Source organism: Corvus brachyrhynchos, unplaced genomic scaffold (genome assembly GCF_000691975.1).
Source record: "Corvus brachyrhynchos isolate BGI_N302 unplaced genomic scaffold, ASM69197v1 scaffold43, whole genome shotgun sequence".
Classification (NCBI taxonomy): domain Eukaryota; kingdom Metazoa; phylum Chordata; class Aves; order Passeriformes; family Corvidae; genus Corvus; species Corvus brachyrhynchos.
In genome coordinates this window covers 1461905-1485027 of record NW_008237353.1, presented here as the reverse complement: position 1 = coordinate 1485027, position 23123 = coordinate 1461905, and the positions used below count along the sequence as shown (strand labels likewise).

At 39.0% G+C, this 23123-nt stretch overlaps 1 protein-coding gene across 2 annotated transcripts in view; it reads left to right on the top strand.

Annotated features, from left to right (window-relative positions):
- The window catches only part of CAP2 (CAP, adenylate cyclase-associated protein, 2 (yeast)), a 68433-nt gene that overhangs the window by 11429 nt on the left and 33881 nt on the right, over positions 1-23123 (top strand). For both annotated transcript variants that reach the window (XM_017730661.1, XM_008630894.2), the window contains 3 exons: positions 443-567; positions 4168-4268; positions 21334-21411. In XM_017730661.1, coding sequence (XP_017586150.1) covers positions 444-567; positions 4168-4268; positions 21334-21411 — 303 coding nt within the window. In that variant the 5' untranslated portion in view covers position 443. The remainder of the gene's footprint in view (positions 1-442; positions 568-4167; positions 4269-21333; positions 21412-23123) is intronic.

Here is a 23123-nt window from a genome sequence, read left to right as displayed (position 1 = left end):
TTTCAGAAATCAGAGAGTATTAATTGGGTCTGTATTTTAGCCTCTGTAAATGCTGATTCAAATCATCATAGGCATAAGATTTTACCTGTTACTTCTATCACTATTCCAGTCATCTCAGTATCTGATTGGGAGCACACTCACACATTTTGTCGTAAATTGTTCACATGCAGACTATCAAAAGCTACGCTAGCAGTGGTTGGAATCTGCTACTTAGAAGGAAAAGCCAGAGCTGAGTACTGATCTGATTCCCTGCTGACAAAGAAGCAAGTTACCCTATGTCAGCTGCTTCACTGCAACTGCTTATGTGTCAGAAAGACAATGCTTAAAAAATGAGAGTTTTGCCATAAAAGACAAAGCCACAAGGTGAACAGAACTGTAGCATGGAGCAAGGACTTTACTGAGAGGGGTCTAACACTCATTCTGTCCATAATGATGTTTTCAGAATGGCAGAGACTTATGGCTTGATGGAGAGATTGGAGAAAGCAGTGACTCGACTTGAATCGTTATTTTCAGATTCACACAGATCTGGTGAAATGGAATGTGATGGCATCAATGGAGTCAATGGAAGTAAGTATGTTATTTTGAAGTACCATGTCTCTGTTATTAAAAAATTACAAGCAATGTATATGTTTATCTTCTACGAAGGAATGTGATCCCACCCCTTACAAATTCTGTATCAAAATAAAATCTTTTTTAAAAATTTATTTAGAAATGTCATGTGACAAACTTAGTAGCACATACAATTCTAAACTAATATGGCCTAGAAAATTCAAGATTTTACTTAAATATAAGTATATAAGATGTTTCTTAAATATACTGTCCATGTCTCAAGCTTTATCATTCTTTCCATTTTATCACTTATATTGTTGTAAATAACTCAGCAGGTGAAAGTGTCTGCTTGAGCCCAATTAGCAGAAGAAGTGAGACATCCCCTAAATGTCCAGCATAATTATTCTTATAGAAGTCACCAATATAAACACTGTTGATTTGCCAGCTCTCTCTGAATTTCACAGTGCAGACCCACTTAATTTAATTATTTAACACCCTTAATCAAATATGAGTTTGTTTGGAAGCATTTGCTCACTAAGGACTGTTATACATCCATGGCCTTACATTGTTATCTCTTGAGCTCTCTTTGCTCAAGTGTCTCTCCGAAGCACTACAGTGGAGAATATACCAAAAAAAGTCTATTCTTCATTTATTCGCATCATATCATCGAATCATATCTTTTCATGCCTTAATTTTTGTAGCACCTGAAAGTTACAAGGTAAATAACTTTATATATGTGGTAGTTCTAAATCTGATTGAATAGAAGTGCCCTTTCCTTTCTCCAAAACTTGTTTTTTCATCCAGATCCCCAACATACATCTCGTTATTAGTTTCATGTTCTTTGCTGTATTCCTTGCCCTTTCTTGCATTTTCCAGAGAAGAGCACATCCCAGCATGGACTCAGCTGCTGTACAGAAGCTGCAGGACACACAGAAAGTTGCGGGCAGCTTGTTTTACTGACACAGCAGCAAGTGAAGTGTGTGAGCTGCTGTATTGTCTGCTCTGCCAGCCCTGAACCAGCAACGCATGCAAGGGACCTTCCCTGCACTCCCGTGTGCCTTGGGCCTGCACACTGGCAGCTGCTGTGGAGCAGCTGACTGAGAACAGTGTGTTTCTGTGGCAGGAGGGGAGCATCTGCCAGCAGGCTTCCGTGGCAGATGAGTTAGCCAGTCACAGGAAGCTTCAGTAAAAAGGTGCTTGCAGTCCAGATAAAACCTTGACAGCTAGTAAACCATAGCAAAGTCATGGAGAAGTACGATTCATGTAATCAATCACTACTAGGAACTGTGCAATTCTCAACGATACAGAATTCAGTCTTGTAATGACATTTAGATGAATCTCTTGTTTATCCAGAGCACAGTACTGCAGAACCAGGGCTGCTTTCAGAGCAGGGGATAACGCACCATGCCAGGTACTTCCATGAAAACTTCTTTTTATTCTTGACCTTATCTAAGAGCTCAGTCAGGTGAAAAGATTCACCCTCCAGGGAAGCAGAGCTTTAACGCCCCAACAGATCCCTAGAAGAAACCAACTGAGAAGCCTTGTTGAAGTGTGATTATGAAACACACCCACTGGGAGACTGCAGTAAGAAGCTGAGATGAGCAGCACCATGGGGTGCTTGCCAGGCTGCACGACGTCTCCAGGCAGAGCTGTCTCACACAAGGACTCAGGAATTCGCTTTTGCTGGTGCAGTTGGGAAAGTCTTCAGTTTGTGTGACTGTTATGCCTACAGTGCCCCAAACTGTGTGCCTGTGTCACTGTACCTCTGCAGAGGTTCACATACCTGCCACAGCCACTGCAGAGGAAACAGTCTTACTGATCTCTTCTTTCTTTTTCTCCTTTAAAACTGACGCTCGAGCCAGTGTGACCTTTTTTAAATCTCCAGCGAAAATGGAGGTGTATTGCTTTCTTCGACCATGGCCCCTGCTCCCTAAAAGACCATTCCATAATTATTAAAAAAAAAAAACAACTTGGCTTTTCAATTAATACATTTTCAGAAACAACAAAATGACAAAGAGTGTGGGAGATCTGTACCTTTACCATTTTCCTAAATGGCATTACAATGGCAGGATTGCAAATAAATCGTTCAGTTGCTCTGCACAGCTCACAGCAAATTCTAGTAAATGCTCCTGGGAGTGAGCTGCATTGAATAGTAAAAAATAGCATAGTTGCTTTCTAGTTCTGCATAGGACAATTTGGTGAACTGTTATGTAAAACTCTGCTCTAAAGGAAAATGTTACAATGATTCTTTTGGAGACACAGACTTTGACAAAGAACATAAATGGTCTTTGGAAAGATCTCCACAGCTAAGACCTTTTGTGCATTAGGTCATTTGAGGGGTTTACACACAAACACTTAATATGGAAGAAAGCCCAGAAATTCCTCAGAATTATAGGTGAATGGTATCAAGAGAACAAAAGGAGCCTTGAAATCCCACCTAGCTGACTAACTAAATTTTCTTTTCCACACAGGCCACTGCAAACTCTAGTTGCCAGAGCCTGTCTTTTTCTGTCATGGAGCCAGATGACTCTTGTGGAACAAAGAGGGCTTTCACGATTATGAATTTGGACACAATTGTCATATAGTGCCAAAAGGTTAAAGCAAGTTCTCTGGGGAAAGCCTGGTACCTTTTCAGAGCAATCCTCAGGCTTCATTAATGAGGGAGAGAGGCGGGGAAGAATTTTAACCTTGTTCTCTCATATCCTACATATGTCATAGATTCACATGTGTCATTCATGCTGTATCTGGCAAAGGTTCTGAGGCATAGACGAGACATGATGGAGTAAAGGGAGGGCTGGAAAGCATCCAAGGAAAGATTATTTTTCCTATCTTAACAGGTACCACATAGACCCATGTAGAAGCCAGGTCCTTAAGAAACGGAGCCTCACCTGCATTTTCTGATTGTCCACTTTATCAGGAAACTTCCCTGTGTACCATATAGAAAATAGCAGCTTATTTCCTCTTTTGTAATGTATATCATATATATAGTCAATAGGATACGTCATCTGGAACACTTGTTTGAGCTTTCTTTATCCAGTGACAGTTTCACAAGGTGAGACAACAAAATGAGAAGATTACAAAGCCACATCTCGCTGCATAAATCTACTGTCAACCCATTCCAAAGACTCTCTTACTGAAAATGGAATTGGTTACTATTAAAAGCCACCAAACAGCACAGAGATCTTCAGGAATGGGTGGGTAGTATAAAAATAGTTGTTAAGTACAGTGCGGGTTCTTTTTAGGGGATAATATTTGGTTAAGGTACAACAGGGGAATTTTGTTAAGAGAGTTGGACTTCTCAGGTCACTCCTTTGAAGGGCTGAGAGATACTCATTTTAGCACGTTATTTTAAGACAAAAGAGGCTTCCCATTACATTATACACAGGAAATTCTCTTCAAGTTCCTATTCAAGTTCTACCAAGAGCAGGATTTTTTTTCTTTTCTTTCTATCTAGGACAAAAATAATTATAGATTCTTTTCACTGATTCATAAATCAGAAATGAAGTTACAGCAATCTCCTTAGTTTCTATGATACGTCTCCTCCATCTGCTACACAGGAATGTCCTATGCATTATGTACTTTATGAACCCATTATAATGGAATGTTCTTCTTCTACAGGCACAGCACCATATGTCGAAGCCTTTGATAGGCTGCTGAATGGAAGTGTTGCTGAGTTTCTCAGGTACAGCAAAATTCTTGAAGGTGATGTGAAGACACATGTAAGTATTTACTCAGATTTTCCCATGATGATACCAGTGTACAATTCTTGGAATCTGTGTGATCAGCCTTGATTTCTGAGTAGAGGAGAATCTTGTAGTAGTGATAGCCTGGCATAACACACTGGGTACAGTTGGTTTGGGAAGGGCACAAGGTTGTATGGATTCATAAGAAGAGATTGCCTGCCTTCTAAGCACCAAATTTGAGCACCATAGAATGCAAACTTTATAAATATTCTCATTCACAAGCAATTTGAATAGTTCTGTTGGCTGCTGAGCTCTTTGCAGGACAGGAACACAGTTAAGAACATGTGCCAACAAATTAGTAGCAAACAACAGGTGGGCCCAAGCAGTGGTAACTTCCTGTAGTTGTTTTCTAGTGTGTCATCATTCCAATTAATATGGAGATTTTTTTTCTGATTGGTTGTTTTTATTACTCACATCTCTTTCATTTGTAACAATGTAGCAAACTAAAAAATGATTCAGCCATTTAAATGCCCCTTTTTGAAAAACGTATGTTATAGCAAGGAAGTACATTTTCATGATGACAATACTTTCTAACCTTATGATCTTAACCTTGTGATCAGAACTTATTTGTGTCATTTTATTTTTTTAAGCCGGTCTTCCCTAAAATGGATGGTGATAGAATTGACAAAGTATGGACTCATCTTACCAGCAGCTTTCCAATATACATTAGGGGGAAAAAACCAAAACCATATCCCCCACACAAAAAGCTGGGGTCACTGTGGGCTGGATCTGAAGGAGTGTGAAGCTTTTGACTTTTCTAGTAGTTCCATGCCATCAGACCTTCCTCTGTGTACGGTTCCCAGTTGATTGCTGCTCTATGTAACAAACACTGCAGCCAGAAAAACATGCAGTCCTACAAGCTCCTGAGATTCATGTTGCAAGGCCAACATAAATATTCTTCAGGACAACCAAAGCAACCAGTCTACTTACAGAGAAAGATGACTGGATTATTCCATGATCTGTGTTTTTTTCTGTGGTGTTACATGTTCTGGTTTGTAGGACACAGTTTCTGACCTAGTTAGGCCTAGAAAACAGGAGGGAGTAAGGAGACCAAGCAATTCTAGAGGATCTTTGTGTTTCTAAGGAAATGCTGTACTCCCTTTTTATTTGAAAAAGCCTAGACAATTATACTGTAAGCTACAATATATGTACTTTGTTCTTCAGAGAAACTAGGGGAAAATTAATAAATGAGATGTCGGGGGGTTGGAGGAAGAATTATGAACGTAGCCTAACCAGAGAATTGCTCCCTGGATTGATTCTAGCTTGGTTTTTACATTCGTTAAACATCATTATTTTGCAGCTGGCTTCTCAACATTTTAGATCTGAGTGATACAAAAATAGCCTTGCTACCAGTACTAAGCAGGGAAAGGGATTGCATTTAACATTCTAAATTGCTAAACCCTTTATAATGTACACTATCTGTAAATGTTTAAATAATTAAATCTGTAAGTGTATTAATTTATGCATTTGTCACTATTTCATACTCATAATTGAGCCCATATAAAAGATTATTAATAATTTGTCAGCCAAGTCTGTGGACAGTCCCTAGCATATTGTTGATAGCGTAATGCAAGCTGTGATACTGAGTATTTGTTAGTGCTATGAGCTTAGACATTGCATTAGCTTTCCTTACATAAAGAAACTGGTGATTCTGATTGCAGCCTACTAAATATTCTGAAATCTTAGATTCTGAATTTACAACATGGAGCAGACTGTGGTTACCTTATGCTCATGCTTATCACTGAAGCAACATCTGTGGTTTACCTTAACAAGTGGAACAAGGAGTATTTTTCTTCTGGGTGTCTTATAGACCATGTGTCCTCAGCATTATACTTGCAGCTGCTGTCTCTTTCCCATAATGAGCTGAAGGGAAGGTTGTATTTTATTTCAAAAAACACCTGCTGCCTTGAAAAACCTCACATACCTGACAGACCAGAATGGTAATATGAGAGAAAGAGAGACTTCATATTATGCTAAAGAAATGAGGGATTTAACATGATGTGTTTCATGCTGATGGCTGTTAACAATTGTGTGGTTTGTGTGCCTGGCAAAAGGAAGAATACAGACATAGCTGGTATCTGTTGGGCAGCCCCATTCCTATTTTTTCAGCATGCTGTACTCTAAAAAGTCTGTTGAAAGAGAACAAAACAAACCATAAAAAAGAACTAATAGCTAGCTTCTGGCTCTGTTAAACACAGCAGCACAGTGGATTTTACAAAGATTAGTTTATCAGAGTTCTGCTTAGGCTCAATCTTGAAAGCAACATATTTCTCATTCAAATTACAGTACATATCATGGCGAATCTCTGAGGTCAACTGCACTGAAGAAATGAACCACTTTTTAAAAGACAGGGAGAATGGTTAGACTTTTACATACTCTATTTAAAACAAATTACCCTTAACATCTAAGCTAAGATCTTTTCCCTGTTCTGTCTCTGTGGAATAAAGATCTGGTGATTATATGGATATTTCTATGAAATGCGAAGTCCCCTACAGGCACAGATTTTATGAAACCAGTTTCTGCTGTTCATGTCATAACTGTAGAGCATGTGAAGTCAGCGAGAGAGTGAGTGTGGCCAGGACTGCTACCGACCAGCTGTCTTTGGCCTGACATACCAGTGTCTTGGAGGCTGTCACCAACTATTACAGGTTATAGCAGTCCTGAAGCTGACTCACCATATGTGCCAACACCAAACCATCCTTCTGTCAGAATGAGGGAAATTCAAAATCAGTATAAAACAGATTGTGACTCTGCAGCATAGGCCATGAATCCAGCACTGCAGAAAATGTGTTAAGGATGACAAAGAGCTGCTTGTGGAAGACATAGTCTACCTTTAGATTCTGTCCCAGTGAGGAAGCTGGTCAAGCAGGTTTGAGGGCTCTTTGCCTTGTCAAAGCAAAACAAGCAAGACTTTAGAAGGCCAAGAAGCAAGCTTTTTGTAATGTGTTTATTATGAGCTTTTTCACGTCATTTTTGTTTATGCGCTATCTCAAGTGGTGGAGTACTTTTGGCTTGAGTTTGAATAATGTACCAGATGAGACATCACGATAGGAAGAGAATGTACTGGTTCTACAAGAGAAGGATAGATAACCTCACATTTCCATATTTTAGTATTTTATGTGGTACAGAGCAGAGCATAATTACAGCCTTCTGTCAAACACATAAGCTAATACTTGCCTTTTTTTAAAATGTGTATTTGTAAAAATCTTTTAACCTCCCAACCCCACCAGTTGAAAGAACAGATTGTCTGTGTGATTCATTTATGTTCCCTCTTCTCTCATCCAAGATATTTATCTTGGAATGGAAAACTATGAAAATATGGATGCCTTTTCCCTCCTCTCTTCCATCAGCTTCCAGCTGCTGAAATGCAGAGCTCAAGACAGGGTCTCAAACAGCTTGGAGCATTCAGAAATGAAGTGGTTGTTGGTTCACTTGCTCCTTATTGGAAGAGAGTTTAGATGCAATCCATTACATGTATGATTGTATGAACAAGGTAGCACAGAGAAGTAATTCGCAGCACGCTATCCAATCTGCAGGAGTTCTCTGTGTGCATGCACTGGTTTCTTATCATGGTGAGCAGAGAAAGCAATGTCCACTCTATGAATGTCGTATGCATGTACTCAGAGAGTTTCTTTTCCTTATCTATTACATGGAAGCAGTGACATTCTTCTGTTCTTCTTCCCAGTAAAGTCCACGTAAATATAAACAAAGAGCTGAAAGCAGGAGATATGTTTTATGAGGTATGTATGTGCTTTGCAAAGTGCCACTCTGGTTTGGACTGTCAGTGAAGTTAAAAAATCCTGCCTTCCTCTTTTTTTTTCCAAAGAGTAGTTATGACACATGAAATAGCTGCATGTTGTCTTTTCGTGTAAGACATGCTGAAGAATTAGTCGATGATGTTCATAGCCCTGAACTTCGAACAGGATGTGCTGCTGTCTGTGCTACACCAAAAAAAACCACTTTTGCACTTTATCTTAGCTAATCTAAATGCAGACTATCAAACCCATTATTTGACTGATTCCTCATTAACAAGGCAATTTGCTTACAGGGCAACAGAATCCACAAGTGTATTCTCGTGTTCATCTTTTGTGCTCAGAGGCTGTGCGGTTTTAGGCATTGTGTTGAAAGTTGAATTAGAGCTCAGAGAGGAGGATGATGTCAACATGCCCAAAGAGAAGCTTGCTGTCAGGCTGCCTTTGCATTTCTGTGAGAGGTATTTTCTGCCACATGGAATAAACACCAAACCAAGGTGCTGCTTCAGGACTGGGAAAAATGGAATACATAAAAAAGTATAAAAAGACAGATATTTTTGACAGCATACAAAGTGCACTCAGCTGAGAGAAAGAGTCTTAAGTGTAGAAAATGGTAGTTCTGTCCATCAGAAGGGAAAGCCAAATCAAATCAAATCAAATCAAATCATCAACCTTGGAAATCTGTCAATGTTAAAGTTGATTTTGTAATGCTAATTCAGCTGTGATTCTCACCCTATATATGTACTACAAGATACTTCATAACATAAGCAATAAAGAATGTTCACTTTAATAGGAGAAGAAAGATGGAAATGCAATATATACAGTCTAGCCAAGAGACTAATTTGAAGGTTAGTTTAGAAAAAACCTGACATTTCTAAGAGTTTTACAATCTTTGATTGCTCTGTTCCGGAGGACAACTTCCCATATGGCCTAGGGAGTGAATCTGGCTTTCAAAACAAGGATTTATTGAGTCAGGTGCAGTGGTGTGCAGACATGTTTGCACCTGTTGGACTGTAAGACACCTGTTTGGGAATAAAGATGGCTCCTGAGCATGAAGGACCTGTCCATTCCCTGTCTAGAACAACACCCCCTGAAGGAGTGGGAGTTTTTCCAATAATTTTGATGGGACCTGGATCAGGCTGTTAGTTTCTTGACACTGACATTGAAGTATATACCACCTGTTTTTCTTATTGTTTAAAAAGGCAAGGAAGAGACAAAAGTCAAACAGACAGTATCAAAAAATAAATGCCATGGTGGCCAGTACTGGGCATTTAGTTGTGTATTGCTGGCACAAGAAACATGCACCTGTAAATTTAGGAGGGATGGTGGTGGGAATATATAATGAGAACATTCCTTATGGCATTTCCTCAGAAACATAAGAAAGCAGAAATACAAGCACTCAAGGCCGTCAAGAGTTAGTCATAACCTGTTTTCATGGGATTTCTTTGCATATGGAGTAGTTCCTGACTTAATCCATAAGCAGTTGATTTCAAAGTAGGGCAGCTGATCAGGGACCATTATGGACCATTTTAGAGTAAGGTCTAAAACTATTGCCCCCTAAAAAAGGACTATTATGTGTGCATGTTATGTGTGTATGGTTACCCAGTACAACGGGATTTTCTGATCTCCCAAGGATGCTAGAAAAAGATATCAGAATTATTTGAGTGGGAAACTTTATATGCAGTGCAAAAACAAAGAAAAATCCATCATGTTTGCCCAAGAAAATGTTAGATAAGTTGCTCTTAAGAAAAAAAATCTGGTCATAAAGGGTTCTTTAATTGACCAGATGAATTCAGAATAATATTCAGTGTTCAGGCTAGATATAAGGTCCATGTTTTACCAATCAATTTACTTAATGAGTGGAGCAATTAATCAAGGCATACATTATATTTTTGGCCATTTGAAGTCAAAGTCAGAACTGATCATATGCTTTAGCTCATGCTGATTTGGCTATCCTCTGTAAATTTTTTTCATTGAAGCCCTTTAAGAGAGTGTTTGAGTCAACTGGCAGGAATACAGTTTTTCTTGGTGGTTTTCCAGGAGAAGCAGTGTACAGACCAGAGGCATAAGTGTTCCACAAGTTGAAAACCACTGCATCAGCTTAACCAGAAATCATAAGGTGATAAAATTACATGGCTAAAAGAGCGAGCTAAATCACTGATAGCTTTAGAGTGTGAACCACCTGCACTCACAGCCACAAATACAGTGTGAGCGTGTTTCCACGAGCCTGTTGCGAAGCCATTGCCTAGGACACTTGCTAGTGTAAAGTCAGGAGAAAACTTATTAGGGAGGGTTAGGGAAATGCGGAGCTGGCACAGACCTGAGATCCATGAGGAAGCCTTGGTAAGGTAATCAGACTTTTCTCTCTATTTTAAAGCAGTCCAGGATCTAGAGGGCATAGGTGGCAGTCATCTCAGGCACTCAGCCTCGCAACAGTGAGGTGTGTGGTTCTCACAGCAGTAATTTCTAGTGAACCACTGCCAAGTTACACTATCTTGATCCATAAGAAAAACCAGGACAGCATCCTTGCTGTTGTAATCAGCATGAACCTTTTGTGACCAAAAATTCTTTTTACTGGTGCCCGTAGTTCTTATTTCTCTGGTGAAAATTCTGAGTTGGAGTAGTAACGTAATTTAAACCCATTTGTTTCAAGCTGAGAAATAGACATCCATGAAAGCTTTTTTTTCCCCATTTTTTTCTCTTTTGGGACGTATGCTTGAATGATGTCATTTGTTGGTACAGGCTATCAGTAAGTCTTTTATTAATTTTCGGTCTCATTCTTTCTGAAGAGCACGTGTACACTCTTTTCACTCATCTGCCTCCCCAGCCCTGACCTGCTTTTATTTTGCTAGTTGGTGGTTGCAACTGTTTTGAGTGTATAGAAATGCTGGGCTTGGAAACTGAGAAAGCCATTCGTTGTCATCAGCAAAAAACCAAACAGTGAGCTCAGAATCTGGCTCTTCAGTCAGTTTCTAGTAAAAAGGAGTTCAGTGAATAATGAGAATTAAGCCACAAGGGAAACCAGTGTGCGGTTTGAATGTTGTTTTAAATAAGCTGGGAGTGCTGTCAGGAGTGATGAGGGTATAATGTGGCCACAAATGTGCATTGCCTCTTTTTATCCAGTATGAATTGCATGATCAATATGGTCACATTTCTGAATGTTGAAGAATCCATTAGGATAGATTAAACCATGTCACTGTCACTGCTAACTTCTTTTAGTCTACTGACACCCGTAAATTGAACTATATATTTCCACATTTAATCTGAACTGCAAAGCAGTTTAAGTATTGGTGCATAGTTTCATAAGTTCAATTATGTGTTTTACTTCAAATCCCAGAGATACAGTAAAAAGACTCATTTAGGATCTTTATGTAGAACTTTGGGGCTGAAATACCTCTTTCATGTTGCTTTAATACACGTTCTACTTAAAAAACAGAATCTTAGTTCAGATCTGTTTTACAATCATATCCTTGCCTTTCAGAGAGGCTGAGGCTCCCCCTTCAAGTCCATGTAGGCTTTTGTTATTTAGCACCTCTGAAAAGGAAAATATGGTTCAGGTGGGAAGAAATATTAAATATTATTATGGATGTTTGAGCTTTAGGTTTTGAACTTACTTCCATGTTAGCAAATTTTGGTTGGGGGCCTGGGATTCTTTCAAGGTGATAAAAGTGGAAGTGAATTTACAAGGAGACAAGTTCTGGCACTTTCAGCCTTTGAGTTGCTTGCAGGGAGCTCAGTGGGACTACTTGCAGAGTGAGGTATGTGGGCAATGTCTTGAAGCGCATGAGAGGCAGAACATACAAAAATTCTTTTCAATAAAAGAACCTATTTTTCCAAGCTTTCTCTCTAAAGATAGATTTCTTAGAAATTAGTGGGTCTCCAGTCTTTATTAGGCAACTTGGTATTTGTCAGACAGAGAAAGTCAAGAAGTCAGTTCTTCAGAAGGGCGCTCATTGAACACTGCTAGAGGAATGTTTATTAAGTAATACCTCAAGAAGTGCTGTAACCTTTTTAGTTTACAGAGAGGAACTTCTGAACTTCCTAGAACTTGTATTTGTTAAATCAGGGACACATGAATGACATCCTGAGGCCTGTGAAATTGTAGTCTTTCCTGAAATTTCCTTAGTATGGATTTGCGCCTTCACTGAGAAGGGCTTCTGATAGAATAGCTGTGGATAGAGAGTGGGGCTGCTTAGCAGCAGCCTCCGGGGCAAAACAGTCCATCAGAGAAATAACCAGAGTGCCTGCATCCAGCACAGCAAAAGCGTGTTTGTGCAGATCACAATGAGACCTGCACGCCCCGAGATCTCTGCGGTTCTCTCATGTGCTGGCTTGCAGGATATGTTCCATGGAGGAAATGAAGGTTTGCTTTTCCTCAGGGAAGTGAGGTCTTTCCACAAATAGTTCTTCAACACTGGTAACAGGGTTCTCCAAAGAATTCTGAGCTCAGATGTTCATGGGGAAAAAAAATGGCACCTGAATTTTAAAAACTGTTCATCTTGATAAAAACAAAGTTAGGACTTCATCACTTCAGACCTTGTATGTAGTTCCTGTTTATTTAAAGAAGTAATGCACATTTTCAGAGATGCATAATGTAGCTCAAGGTAACAGAAGAAACTAGAAGCTTCGAAGGGCTGCGAAACTCCAGTGTACCCCACTTTCTGTTCTTCAGTGAAATCCTGAACTGAGCTGCTTTCCCTTTGCCATATCTTTCGGAAAAACCTGCTTGTTTTGGTAGGCTAGTCAGGATGAAGAGCTGTAAGAGCTCTCTCAGGAACTCTGTGGCCAACTTCCTCCCTATGCAGGTTGGGGTGCTTTCTGTCTACTCTCGCTAATGCAGGTTACCCAAAAAAATTACCATTTTGTTATGGCATAACCTTTGACATGTGATACAAAGAATATTCATTTAATGTTTTTACTTAAATGTATTCCCCCTGGAAAAGCCTTTTACCTCAGGAGTCCTAGGTTATTTAACAAGTTTGAGGCAGGTCAAATCCCGCTTATCACTGATTGCTGTTACTCATACCCTAATGTGCATAAAATATAGTCCTTGGTTATTAGAAGCTCCAGCCAACAACGGTGGCCTGGGTATAGATTTTAGTGATGTTTCCTCTGCACTGGAGAGAAGCCATTTTTTCTTACGGTGGTATTATACTTGTTTTTAAAATGTTTGGCTCTTTTTGTCCGTTGTTTGTTTCTGTGATGATCATTAATTGCATATTACAGAGGCAGAGAATGAGAGCTCAAATCCCACACAGCTGACAAATAATTCTGTGGCTGAGAAGCACCAGGGATCAGGTGATTACACCTAGATCAGGTGCTGCAATGTGACAACAGCAACTTCTACTGATGAGGAGGCCTTTAAATATAGATCATGACTGTGTACTGTGCAGTGAGCTGGCTTGGAAATCTCCAGTAGGTGACTTGGCCCTTTGCAGAAGACAGCAGTCCGCAATGGGAATGGCAGACTTGAATTCTTGAACATTTTCAAACCTGCTCAGAAAAAAAAAAAGGTGCTGAAAAACCCCTAACACTTTAATCTGTAAATAGACCACACCTGGAGTAATGAGTGGACTTTTTATTTTTGCACACAATTTGCATCATTTTCTATGCCAAATCTTCTGGAATCACTAACTATCAGTACATTACATCTCTTTTTGGACATTCTGTGTAAATGTTGAAATGAACAGATGTCAAGAGAGTTGCAGATTTTTGGCTGTTGTCAAAGAGGTTCTTGAAGAATCTGCGAATCTGGAAGACAAAAGGCAGCCTGAGCTTTAGGAGAGCATCACCTAATCAGCAGCTTTGATCTGGCCTTGTTCTTCCTCTCTTATGGGTGGCAAAGGTTATTTGAGACGTTTTTGGAGAATATGGTCTCCTATTGCTTCACTTGGCAGTAATAAGTAGCTGCAATGGTCGTAAAGCAAAATATTTATATCTGTTCGAAACAGTGACAGATGAACAAAATAAATGACTGTTTCTGCTGCTAATATTAATAATTAATTAATTAACAAATCTGACATTTAAATAGTATTCATTAGGTTTTAAAGTTAACAGTCCCTTGAAATCGGTCAGAGAGACACATGTCATTCAAAATTGAGAGCATTTAGAGGAAATTCTGGAACACTGTAGCATACTTTATTGATGCAAAAGGTGCAGAACATGTATATTCTTCACCCAAGGCAACTATATTGTAATTAGTGTGAAAACAACTGTGGTGGCTTTACTCCAGTTCCCTTTACTCCAGTTCATCTGTACAGTTCGTGTTTCAAATGGAGAAATAAAATGGCAGCAACAATTTACCCTAAACAATTCCATCTGTCTTACATCATTAATTAGCACTGGAAGATCTTTAAGAACAGTATGGTTTGAGCTCCACCAGAGGTAAGACTCTGAGTGGTTTCAGTCACAGTAAAGCTTACTAAAAAGTAAAGTTAATGAACTGAAATACTGATGCTACTCTGAAACAAGTAATATTGACCAGTACTGTGCACAGTTACATGACACAGTGTTTAATACACTGGCAGATATAAACACCCAGAGAGACCAGCACCAAAACAATTGATAGCACTGGTTGATACTGTACAGGCAATAGCAATGCTGAGAAATTTTAACAAAAATTCCCTAATATAGACATAGCCATGAAGGCTGAAGAACACCAAAAAACCCCAGTATAGGGGACAGCTGATTGGTGGTAGTCAATGTATCTGTCTGAAAATAGAAAAGAAGATATCTCAGGTGGTGTCTGGTTCTGTCAAAACCAATGGCAGATCTCCCACTGACTTCAGTTTTGACTTGAATTTCAACCCCGTTTTCTTCAGGGACCAGTAAGAGGAAGGTGACAGTTTTTTTTCTTTTTTTACTTTTCATTTTCCAGAATAAAAAGTGCTTTATTTGGACAACTGCCAGTGACTCCTTAGCAGTTGTCCAGTTTTTAAAAAATCTGTATCAGCCAATTATCTGTTCAAAATAAATACTGTCTCTTTAGCTGGCCTGGATAGTTTCTATGGCAGCACTATCTTAATTTAAACTCCGTTCTTTTTCCATTTCTTTCCTCTCCCTTCAAACCACCAGCCACTTCACCACTTCACTTTGAAGAGGCTTTTGAAAGCAATATGTAAAAGACAAACTGTGTCTCTTCCTCTGGCAGTGCTGTCCATTTTAGAGAAAGGTTGGGGTCAATGAAGCTCCATCTGTAGTTGTCATTTGCTTTCAGTCATTTTGTCTTTTGCTAGATACAAGAGACCCATAATTATTTCTGCAGAAACTGCATTTTGAACTCAGGACCACTAAATCCCATTTCTTTTCCCTTGTGTCCTCTTTACTATCTAGAAGTGTATTTTGATTTGCTAATCATCTCTGTTAATGTTAGCATGTGTATATATGCAGATGAGTAATATTCTCCAACAACAGAAGTCCAGTGGATTCTGATATTTACAATGTGCTTTTAAATGTTATGACTCTGAGGAAATATGGTATTAAATACAATAGCATTTTACAAATTTAATATTATAAAGTCAGTAGGGTAATTTTAGTGACTAAATTTCATTAGGAAATCCTATGTTTGTTTCTCTTACTTCTATTTAGTTTTATTATTTTTTTTCAACTAGTGAGTTTACTTATAACTTGAGATCTGAGTCCATATGCCTATTTGTTCTTGTAGCTTGCTTGGCACATAAATAATGTTTGCATTTATCGGTACTTGGAAACCAGAGTGATGGTCAACTTAGATTGAACAGAACATTTAAAATGAGAAAGAGGCAGATCCTAAAACCAGACGTGCTCTGTAGAACTGAACTTTGCCAAAGTAAACTGGTAGTTTAAAATTCAGGTCCAGTTCACCTACATCTACTCAGTTTGAAACAGTGCAAGTTTGAGTGGAATTTGTACTCATGCTCCTTCACACGGGTCAGCAGCGTTGTCTTCATTAGCCATCTCTCACAGAGCCTCTGGCAATTTTTGAAGCAGTGGCTTCTGACAAATATCAGAAGTTGGTATTATGTTATGACAGAGAAGGTTAAACCAGTTGCTATTTAAAATGCTATTTCTAAACACACATGATTCCTCCATTAACTTCTGCAGGCTTAATTGAGAAGAGGCCAGTCCATGCTGTTACTGCAGTGGTAACAGAGAGGTCACTCACTGTAGTCAGCCATGGGTTTCCGCAAGCATGGAATTGGGCTGTCGTGGCATTACATGTCAAACTTCTGCTCTTCCAGCCATATCAGTCACCTGAGTCAGCTGTCAAACACACCTGAGGTGAAGGATTAATATGCCTTGTTCCACATTTTACCAGTGGGGAAATTGGGGTGGTGAATGGAATGCCTCATGGTCCTGGCATTCAGATCCGAAGTCACAGCCGTCTCCTCCAGCCTCTAGAACAAATTGCTAAAAGCAGAGTAGGAAATGCTTTGAGGAACCTGATTCCTTCAAAATATTCACCTCAGCTGAGGAACCTGTCTGATGATTGATGTGTCTGTGTATAATCCCAAGAATGCCGAAAGGATTACCCAAAGTTTTTAGATGTCAATTATTTGTTGCTCCAAAATGGTTTTGTCTGCAGATAGATGTGTGCAAGTTGGTGGTGTACTCTACTCTGATAAATTTACTCAGGATTCCTATCTATTTTTGACACTCAGGCTTCATTACTATAATTGAATATAACTGAAAGAGTTTCAGCTGATTTGTTCTATGATAGTCTTTTGTCTGAGCCGCGCAGGTTGTTGAGAAAGATCCCCTCTGGTGCATTTTCACTCATTAGTCTTCACTGGTTTTGGGGGGGGTCTCATGAAAGAGTTACCTCTCTCTGTAAGTGTAGTGCTGCCTGCTTAGTTACACAGCTTGGCTACTAAGCCCAAGAAGGTAACAATGAAGTGTCACATTTGAAAGGCTACAAGAAAAAATCGGAATGGTGATAGACTGAACTAATGCATTCTTAATGAGAAGAAGCTCTTCTATTGCTTTGAAGGGGTGCAGGGAAAGAAGTACGGCATGCTCAGAAGCAGTAAAACTCTGAAAGCTGCTTTTAATGCTGTTGCAGAAAGAAGGAAGTCACTGTGGCAGAACTCATATAAAATTCATCTTGTAAAATGCAAATACTGTGTTAGCACAATCCTTTGATTGAGATTTACATTCAAAGGTGAGAGATCTGGCTGCTCTGCTCCCTACACAATTAAAAGCTTTTGTGACTGGATAAATTTTGGACACATAGCACAAGCCTTGCCATCAATATATAGTCCACTGACAACTGAATGTTTCAAACATCTTGAAATAAATTTTGGATAATAAAAAAATGCAAAAAGCCACCGTTTAAATGTAGCACAGGTAACTCAAAAGAATGTTACCTATGGCTTGTGTGTCCTCAATAGCACAAGATTTCTTAAAGACAGTTCCCAGACATTTTGAGAAAGTGGCCTTGGCCACCCTCTGCAGTAGAGAAGGGGGAGTGATACAATTCTGGAGGAGAAATGAATCCTGGCTCCACATCCAACAACAGTTTTCTCACACATATGAGGCATTGTCAAGGAATGTCAGTCTTTTAGGAACATCAGTGTGTATCATCCAACAGTCTGTCTCCACCTCTGATCAAATTCCAGTGCTTCATCAAAAAGAAATTAACAATGAGACAAGAAACCAGTTGTTACTTTGTACTCAGAGTGCAGAAAAAAATCCTCTTCAGCCTCCATAGTGACCACTGGGATCCCAAAAGTGTGTATGTAATGCAGTGCAGACAAAGTGCCAGACAGACACATTTTTCAAACCTCATTGCTGTTACAGCTCAGTATGTGTTCAAGAACTCAATAAACAATCTTAACTTTCTGTATCTAAGGACTCTTTGCTCATGTTTATGCTCTGTTTGATCAGCATTTAAAGCTTTGTCTTAAAATAGTGCTTCCTCTTTAGAGGAATTTGAAAGATTCCTTCTGAACTTCACTTTTTGGATTGTTGGAAATCTTATAAATTTGAGACCATGTTTACTCCTGGCCCAGTTTTCAGACCTGTGATTATGTGCTGACACTACATTTTCTTCATTCTCTAATATTTGCATTGTCTATGAGAAAGAATTGTCATATTCCTCAGCCACTGTCTTGCTAAGAAAAATAAGTGAATCTCAAATTCTATCTTTGTAGGACAGATATTCATTGCTTTAAAAATCCAAGTAGGTTGTCTCAGCATCAACTCTGATTTAAGATCATCTTTTTTAACACAGGTGACCATGTTAATTCTGTGCACAGAATTCCAGAGGAGGTTCTCTCCAATGGTACTAACACTTCTGTAGATCTACTAAAAATACTTTGCCACATCCATTGTAGAACTGCATAAGCTCTTTTCAAAAGCTGCCTTCCTGGCTTTTATACTTGTATTTTTCAGTCTTCAGCATTTCCAATTAATCAATTTCATGTTTCATCCAGAATTTTGCATTGTTTTAAAGGGGCAGCAGCAAAATTTTGTCCAGTCCATATTATCTGTGCCAACAAAATTGTCTTACTCTTCTCAAGTGATGAATGAGTCCTTCTTGATCATGTTAAAACCTCCTAACTTTGGTTGCCCATTAAATTTATGAGGGCACACCTAGTTCTTGCTCTTATGATACTAAATAAACCTGTTGACTGCCCCTAAAACTAATCTCTGAGAAACACAACCAGCAACTTTCCTCCTCTCAAGTAACACCATCTGTAATATACTTTATTATTGCTTCTGCTTTTCCAGCTTCTTATCCAACTGAAGAATTTTAATACTAGTTTGTGTTACTTCCACTCAAAGTAGGAGTTTCCTGTGAGGACCCATAATAAGCATTTTATATGATACCCAAATATACTAGATCCAGCACATTATGCTTGTCTAAGAAACAAAGTAAGGATTTCAACCACAGGTAATCCCATTGTAATTTCTTCTGGTTTTAATTTGCATGTGTTTTAATCACTTGTTTCAAATCTCATTTAAATGTTCATGGTGCTGAAGTCAAGCTAACAGTCGTGATATCAGTTGACATAACTTCCCTCCCTCTTCTTGGGCATATTTGCCCAATCTGTCATTGCGTATTTCTGTCATCTAGTACTATCTCCAAACGATATATATTTAAAATCTTTACTGCTTGTGCTTCCATCTGCCAGCATCTTCAGTAGTCTAGAAAAAAGATAATATGGACCCAGTGATTCTGTCACACTGAGCTACGTATATTTGACTTCCTTTTCAAATGGTGTAATTCCCATTGATTTGCCATCATTCTCCTTAGCTGTCCTTTCAATATCTTCATGTACATCAACTTCCTTGAAATTGGGGAAGAGCATTTTATTCAGCAACAGATCATCTATACATCAAAAATAGTATAGATATGCCCATCTTGCCCTTCAGAGCAGTGTCAGGGCCTCACTTCATTGCTTTATTTCTTTATTATTCTAGTAGCTAAAACATATGTCTTTGTTTTACTTTCCCGTGCAAGGTACGGTTCAACAAAGCCTTTATCCATCATTCCTTTACTTGTATGTGTTATAAGGCCTGAAAAGAAGTTCTGCTTGATAATCCAGGCCTCCTCTCACTCTTTGAGGGTTTTGTACCTATTCTTAGTACATTGCTTTCATTATTTGTTCATTTAGAGATTCTGACCCTCTCCTACAATTTCTCCCTCCTGCCCAGTGCACACAGATTATTTCCATTCTCAATGTAAGTCCATTCTCTCCTGCATTCAAATCATTAAGTTCCTTAGGCCAATCATCTTCTTTCACTGATTTTTCTATTTTCTAAAAGTTTGCCTTATACCAAGCCTTAGTTACAGATCTATTTTCTTCCATCTTGCAATTTAAGAAGCACTGAATTCATTCATAATCACTTCCTCCTCAGGAACATCAGGTTTTTTTCAGCTGTTTTACAAGGTTCTCCTCACACTCACAAAAAAACCCCTAAGCTTAAAATAACCCACACTTTGTTGTCTTATGAATTTTTGTACCAAAAAACCAGTCATCTGAAATGTCTGAGAATATCTAAACCTTGCTATTATTGACGGTATTTATGTCTCTGGAAAATTTAAGTTTCCCCTATTATTTATTTCTTTATCTATTTATAGAGATGATTACAGCTTTCCAAATCTCAGCCTGTCAGACCATATTATCCCATTCTCCCCAAATACTGTCCAAGCTGGGTCTCTTTTACAATCTTCCTTGCAGTGACTTTCATCCTAACAGATTATGTTTTATTCATGCCATCACATTTTAAGATGAATAAACACAATTTGGCTGTTTTACTTTGCTATAACATAGAATTTCCTGACTTTTATGTATTTTAAGTTGCATCCACATAAACCTGCGTGTATCATTTCCTTGTTTTCTTTTTAGATTGAAAAAACCCCAAGGAAAAACAGTGTGAGCTTCCCCACCCTTTCACAAAGTGATCATAAATGTACCTATTCATATTAGATTAACTTAACAGCATTTGGTTTGGTTTGTTTTTTATTTAGCAATATATACTAGTTATGAATAATTCTTTCCTATACCAGTAATGCTTTCTCTTAGTCACTACTCATCCACCTGGAGGAGGTAGAGGTGACACTGAAATACCGATTCTAATCAATGTGTATCATCCAGAATGTACAGAAAATGTGTAGGGTTCAGATAAACAAAAAAGACCAGAAATTTGAACGTTAGGAAACACCGAGGAGTGTAGAAATTTATCACCCATCCACACTGGTAACATGTCAGCGTGCTGTCAGGTGCAGCTTTAACCCAAATTCTAGAGCTCTGTGAGTGGAAAACTGCCCAAAAACCTTCAGCCACCATCTCTCATGGCCATCGATCTTAAGAGTCTGCCCACAGATCACAGGGAAGGAATGAATTACAACATAGTCCCTCAGCAAATGTGCCAAGCTCAACTCATCCTAAACATCACCACAGCCTAAGCTGCAGTTCAACACAAAGCTTGCAGGTTGCTGTTCCCAGGGGTAATAAGTTCTTGCCATGCTCTTGGGTATAAGCCCCACAATTAAAATGCCTAGATGTACTGTGAAGTGTTAAAATTAAGTCCTCCTGTGACTAAGCGTAGGAATTATAACTAAAAGCCTGCTTAACAATGCATTTTATTTCCTCTCTGAAGATGATAGGGCATTTAACCTTAGGCGTAAAAAAAAAGTACGGCTAAGCTAGTACTTTAATACATTTCTTCCAGTCAGTGTTGCTGTGATTTAGATGAGAAGCAGCAAGGAAGATTTGAGCTCTCACACTTGACTTTCAGCTGCAACAAAGGGGCATTGGAGGTTACAGGCTAAGGTTTAATTTATATTCCTCCTTTTGTTACAGGCAGAGATGGTACGTGCTGCTTTCCAAGCTCAGAGATCTTTCTTGGTGTTAGCATCTCAATGTCAAGAGCCTCAAGAGGTAAGGAAAGTGACCTGGAGTTTCAAGAGGCAGTGTATGAAAAAGGCTGTGTTCCCATATGTTATTGATCCTGCATTTGCTTTTGTTTGTTCCTTTAGGTATACAGTGCACTTAGAGGCTTGCTTTCACTTTTATAAGCATAGTGCTGTAATAATCAGAAAGCCATGGTCCAGGGTTAAGAACCTTTTCTGCACTAATACATATAAGATCATTAAAGAAAGCGAAGGAGGTTTCCACTTTACAGCTGTAAGTGGGATCAGTCTTTCTCTGGAAGCTGGAAATGCCATGGAATAGAATGGCTATTTGCCAGGCCCCCAGGGATGCTGCATGGTAGACATTGAAGTCAGCATATAAGCTAGTGAGAGAAAAACCATAATTGGCCCATACACTCAGTATTCCCCAAACTGAGGTCCAGGTTAGGCCAATTCTGGAAGGAAGGCAAAGCATTTTGTCAAGAAAATGAAAAATCAACTTTTATCAAGTTGATTTATATACTTGTTTTAGTGACAACTATTTAAATCCTCCCCTCACTAGAAAGCTCAGGGAAGCTGTGGAGTTGTTATCAATCTCATTTGTAGTTTCTAGAAGGCTCAGGGCCAATAGCACTGTATCATTCCTGGGAATAGCAATCACATAGCTCTTCTGTGGGACCACCCTTGAACCTTCCTCCTCGGGGTATGCAGAGAATGAAGTCTTCCCTTGCAGTGTCTCATCATGGCCTTCAGTTCTGCCCTTTTCCACTAGTTTCTGCTCCAAAGTGCATTCATTAAACTCCCATTTTTGCAAATCAGAACTCTCTGCACATGGTAGAATTTACTGAAGTTTTGCTGTCACTATTGTTCTTAAAGACACAAATTAGAAGTTTTTCTTATCAGTATGTTTTAATGGCAAGGGTACTCAAGGAAAAGAAGAAAAAAGCATAGATATTCCAGGCGAGACTTTAGAGTTCCAAGCAAGAAGGGATCAGCTGTTTTTCCAGCTGTCCCTGATCTCAGTGAGTAAAAGTGGGTCATGGCTCACACAGAACAGGCAAAATTCCCATTGGTACAGGCCTCAAGCAGTCATTTATATTGGCTGTGAATACAATTGCACCCAGTGGCCCACAAAATTCTACATGTTCATAGGTAAAATATTCCCCAGTGAACAGTTTCCAATGGCCCGTAATGTAACGCAATGTTCTGAAGTGTTGGGATTGTCCCAGCTCTGGTACAAGAATAAGCTGTGGGTCCTGGTTTGGCCTCCTGTGCTCATGTGCTCTCAGTAGGATTTTCCCTGCTTTTCCAGTGAGAATGGCAGTGACTTCTCCCTACTCTTATGCTTACAACCTTCTGACCTCAGGTCAGAGGTCAAGTTTGAGATTTTTTCAACTGCAAGGTTTAGAAATTTTCATTTAAAAATGTCAATGAGACACGCTAAAACAAAAAAAGAGAGAGTAGAGGTAAAAAGATTCTCCAGCAATACAGAATGATGGTTACAGAAGCATTAAGAAAAGCAACAAGTAATAAAAACCTTGTCTTAAATATCACCAGAGCTGGCCATCCATATCCGTATGTCTTAGTTGCACATTATCAGGCTTGCATAGATTTCTGCAGCTTGTTGAAGGCAAGAAAGTACAATTTTATCATTTAACTGTCTTTTAGCACAGAGGAAGTGCCACATGATGTGTGTGTACACATCATTCCAAAGTTAAAATACCAGGAATGTTACAGACT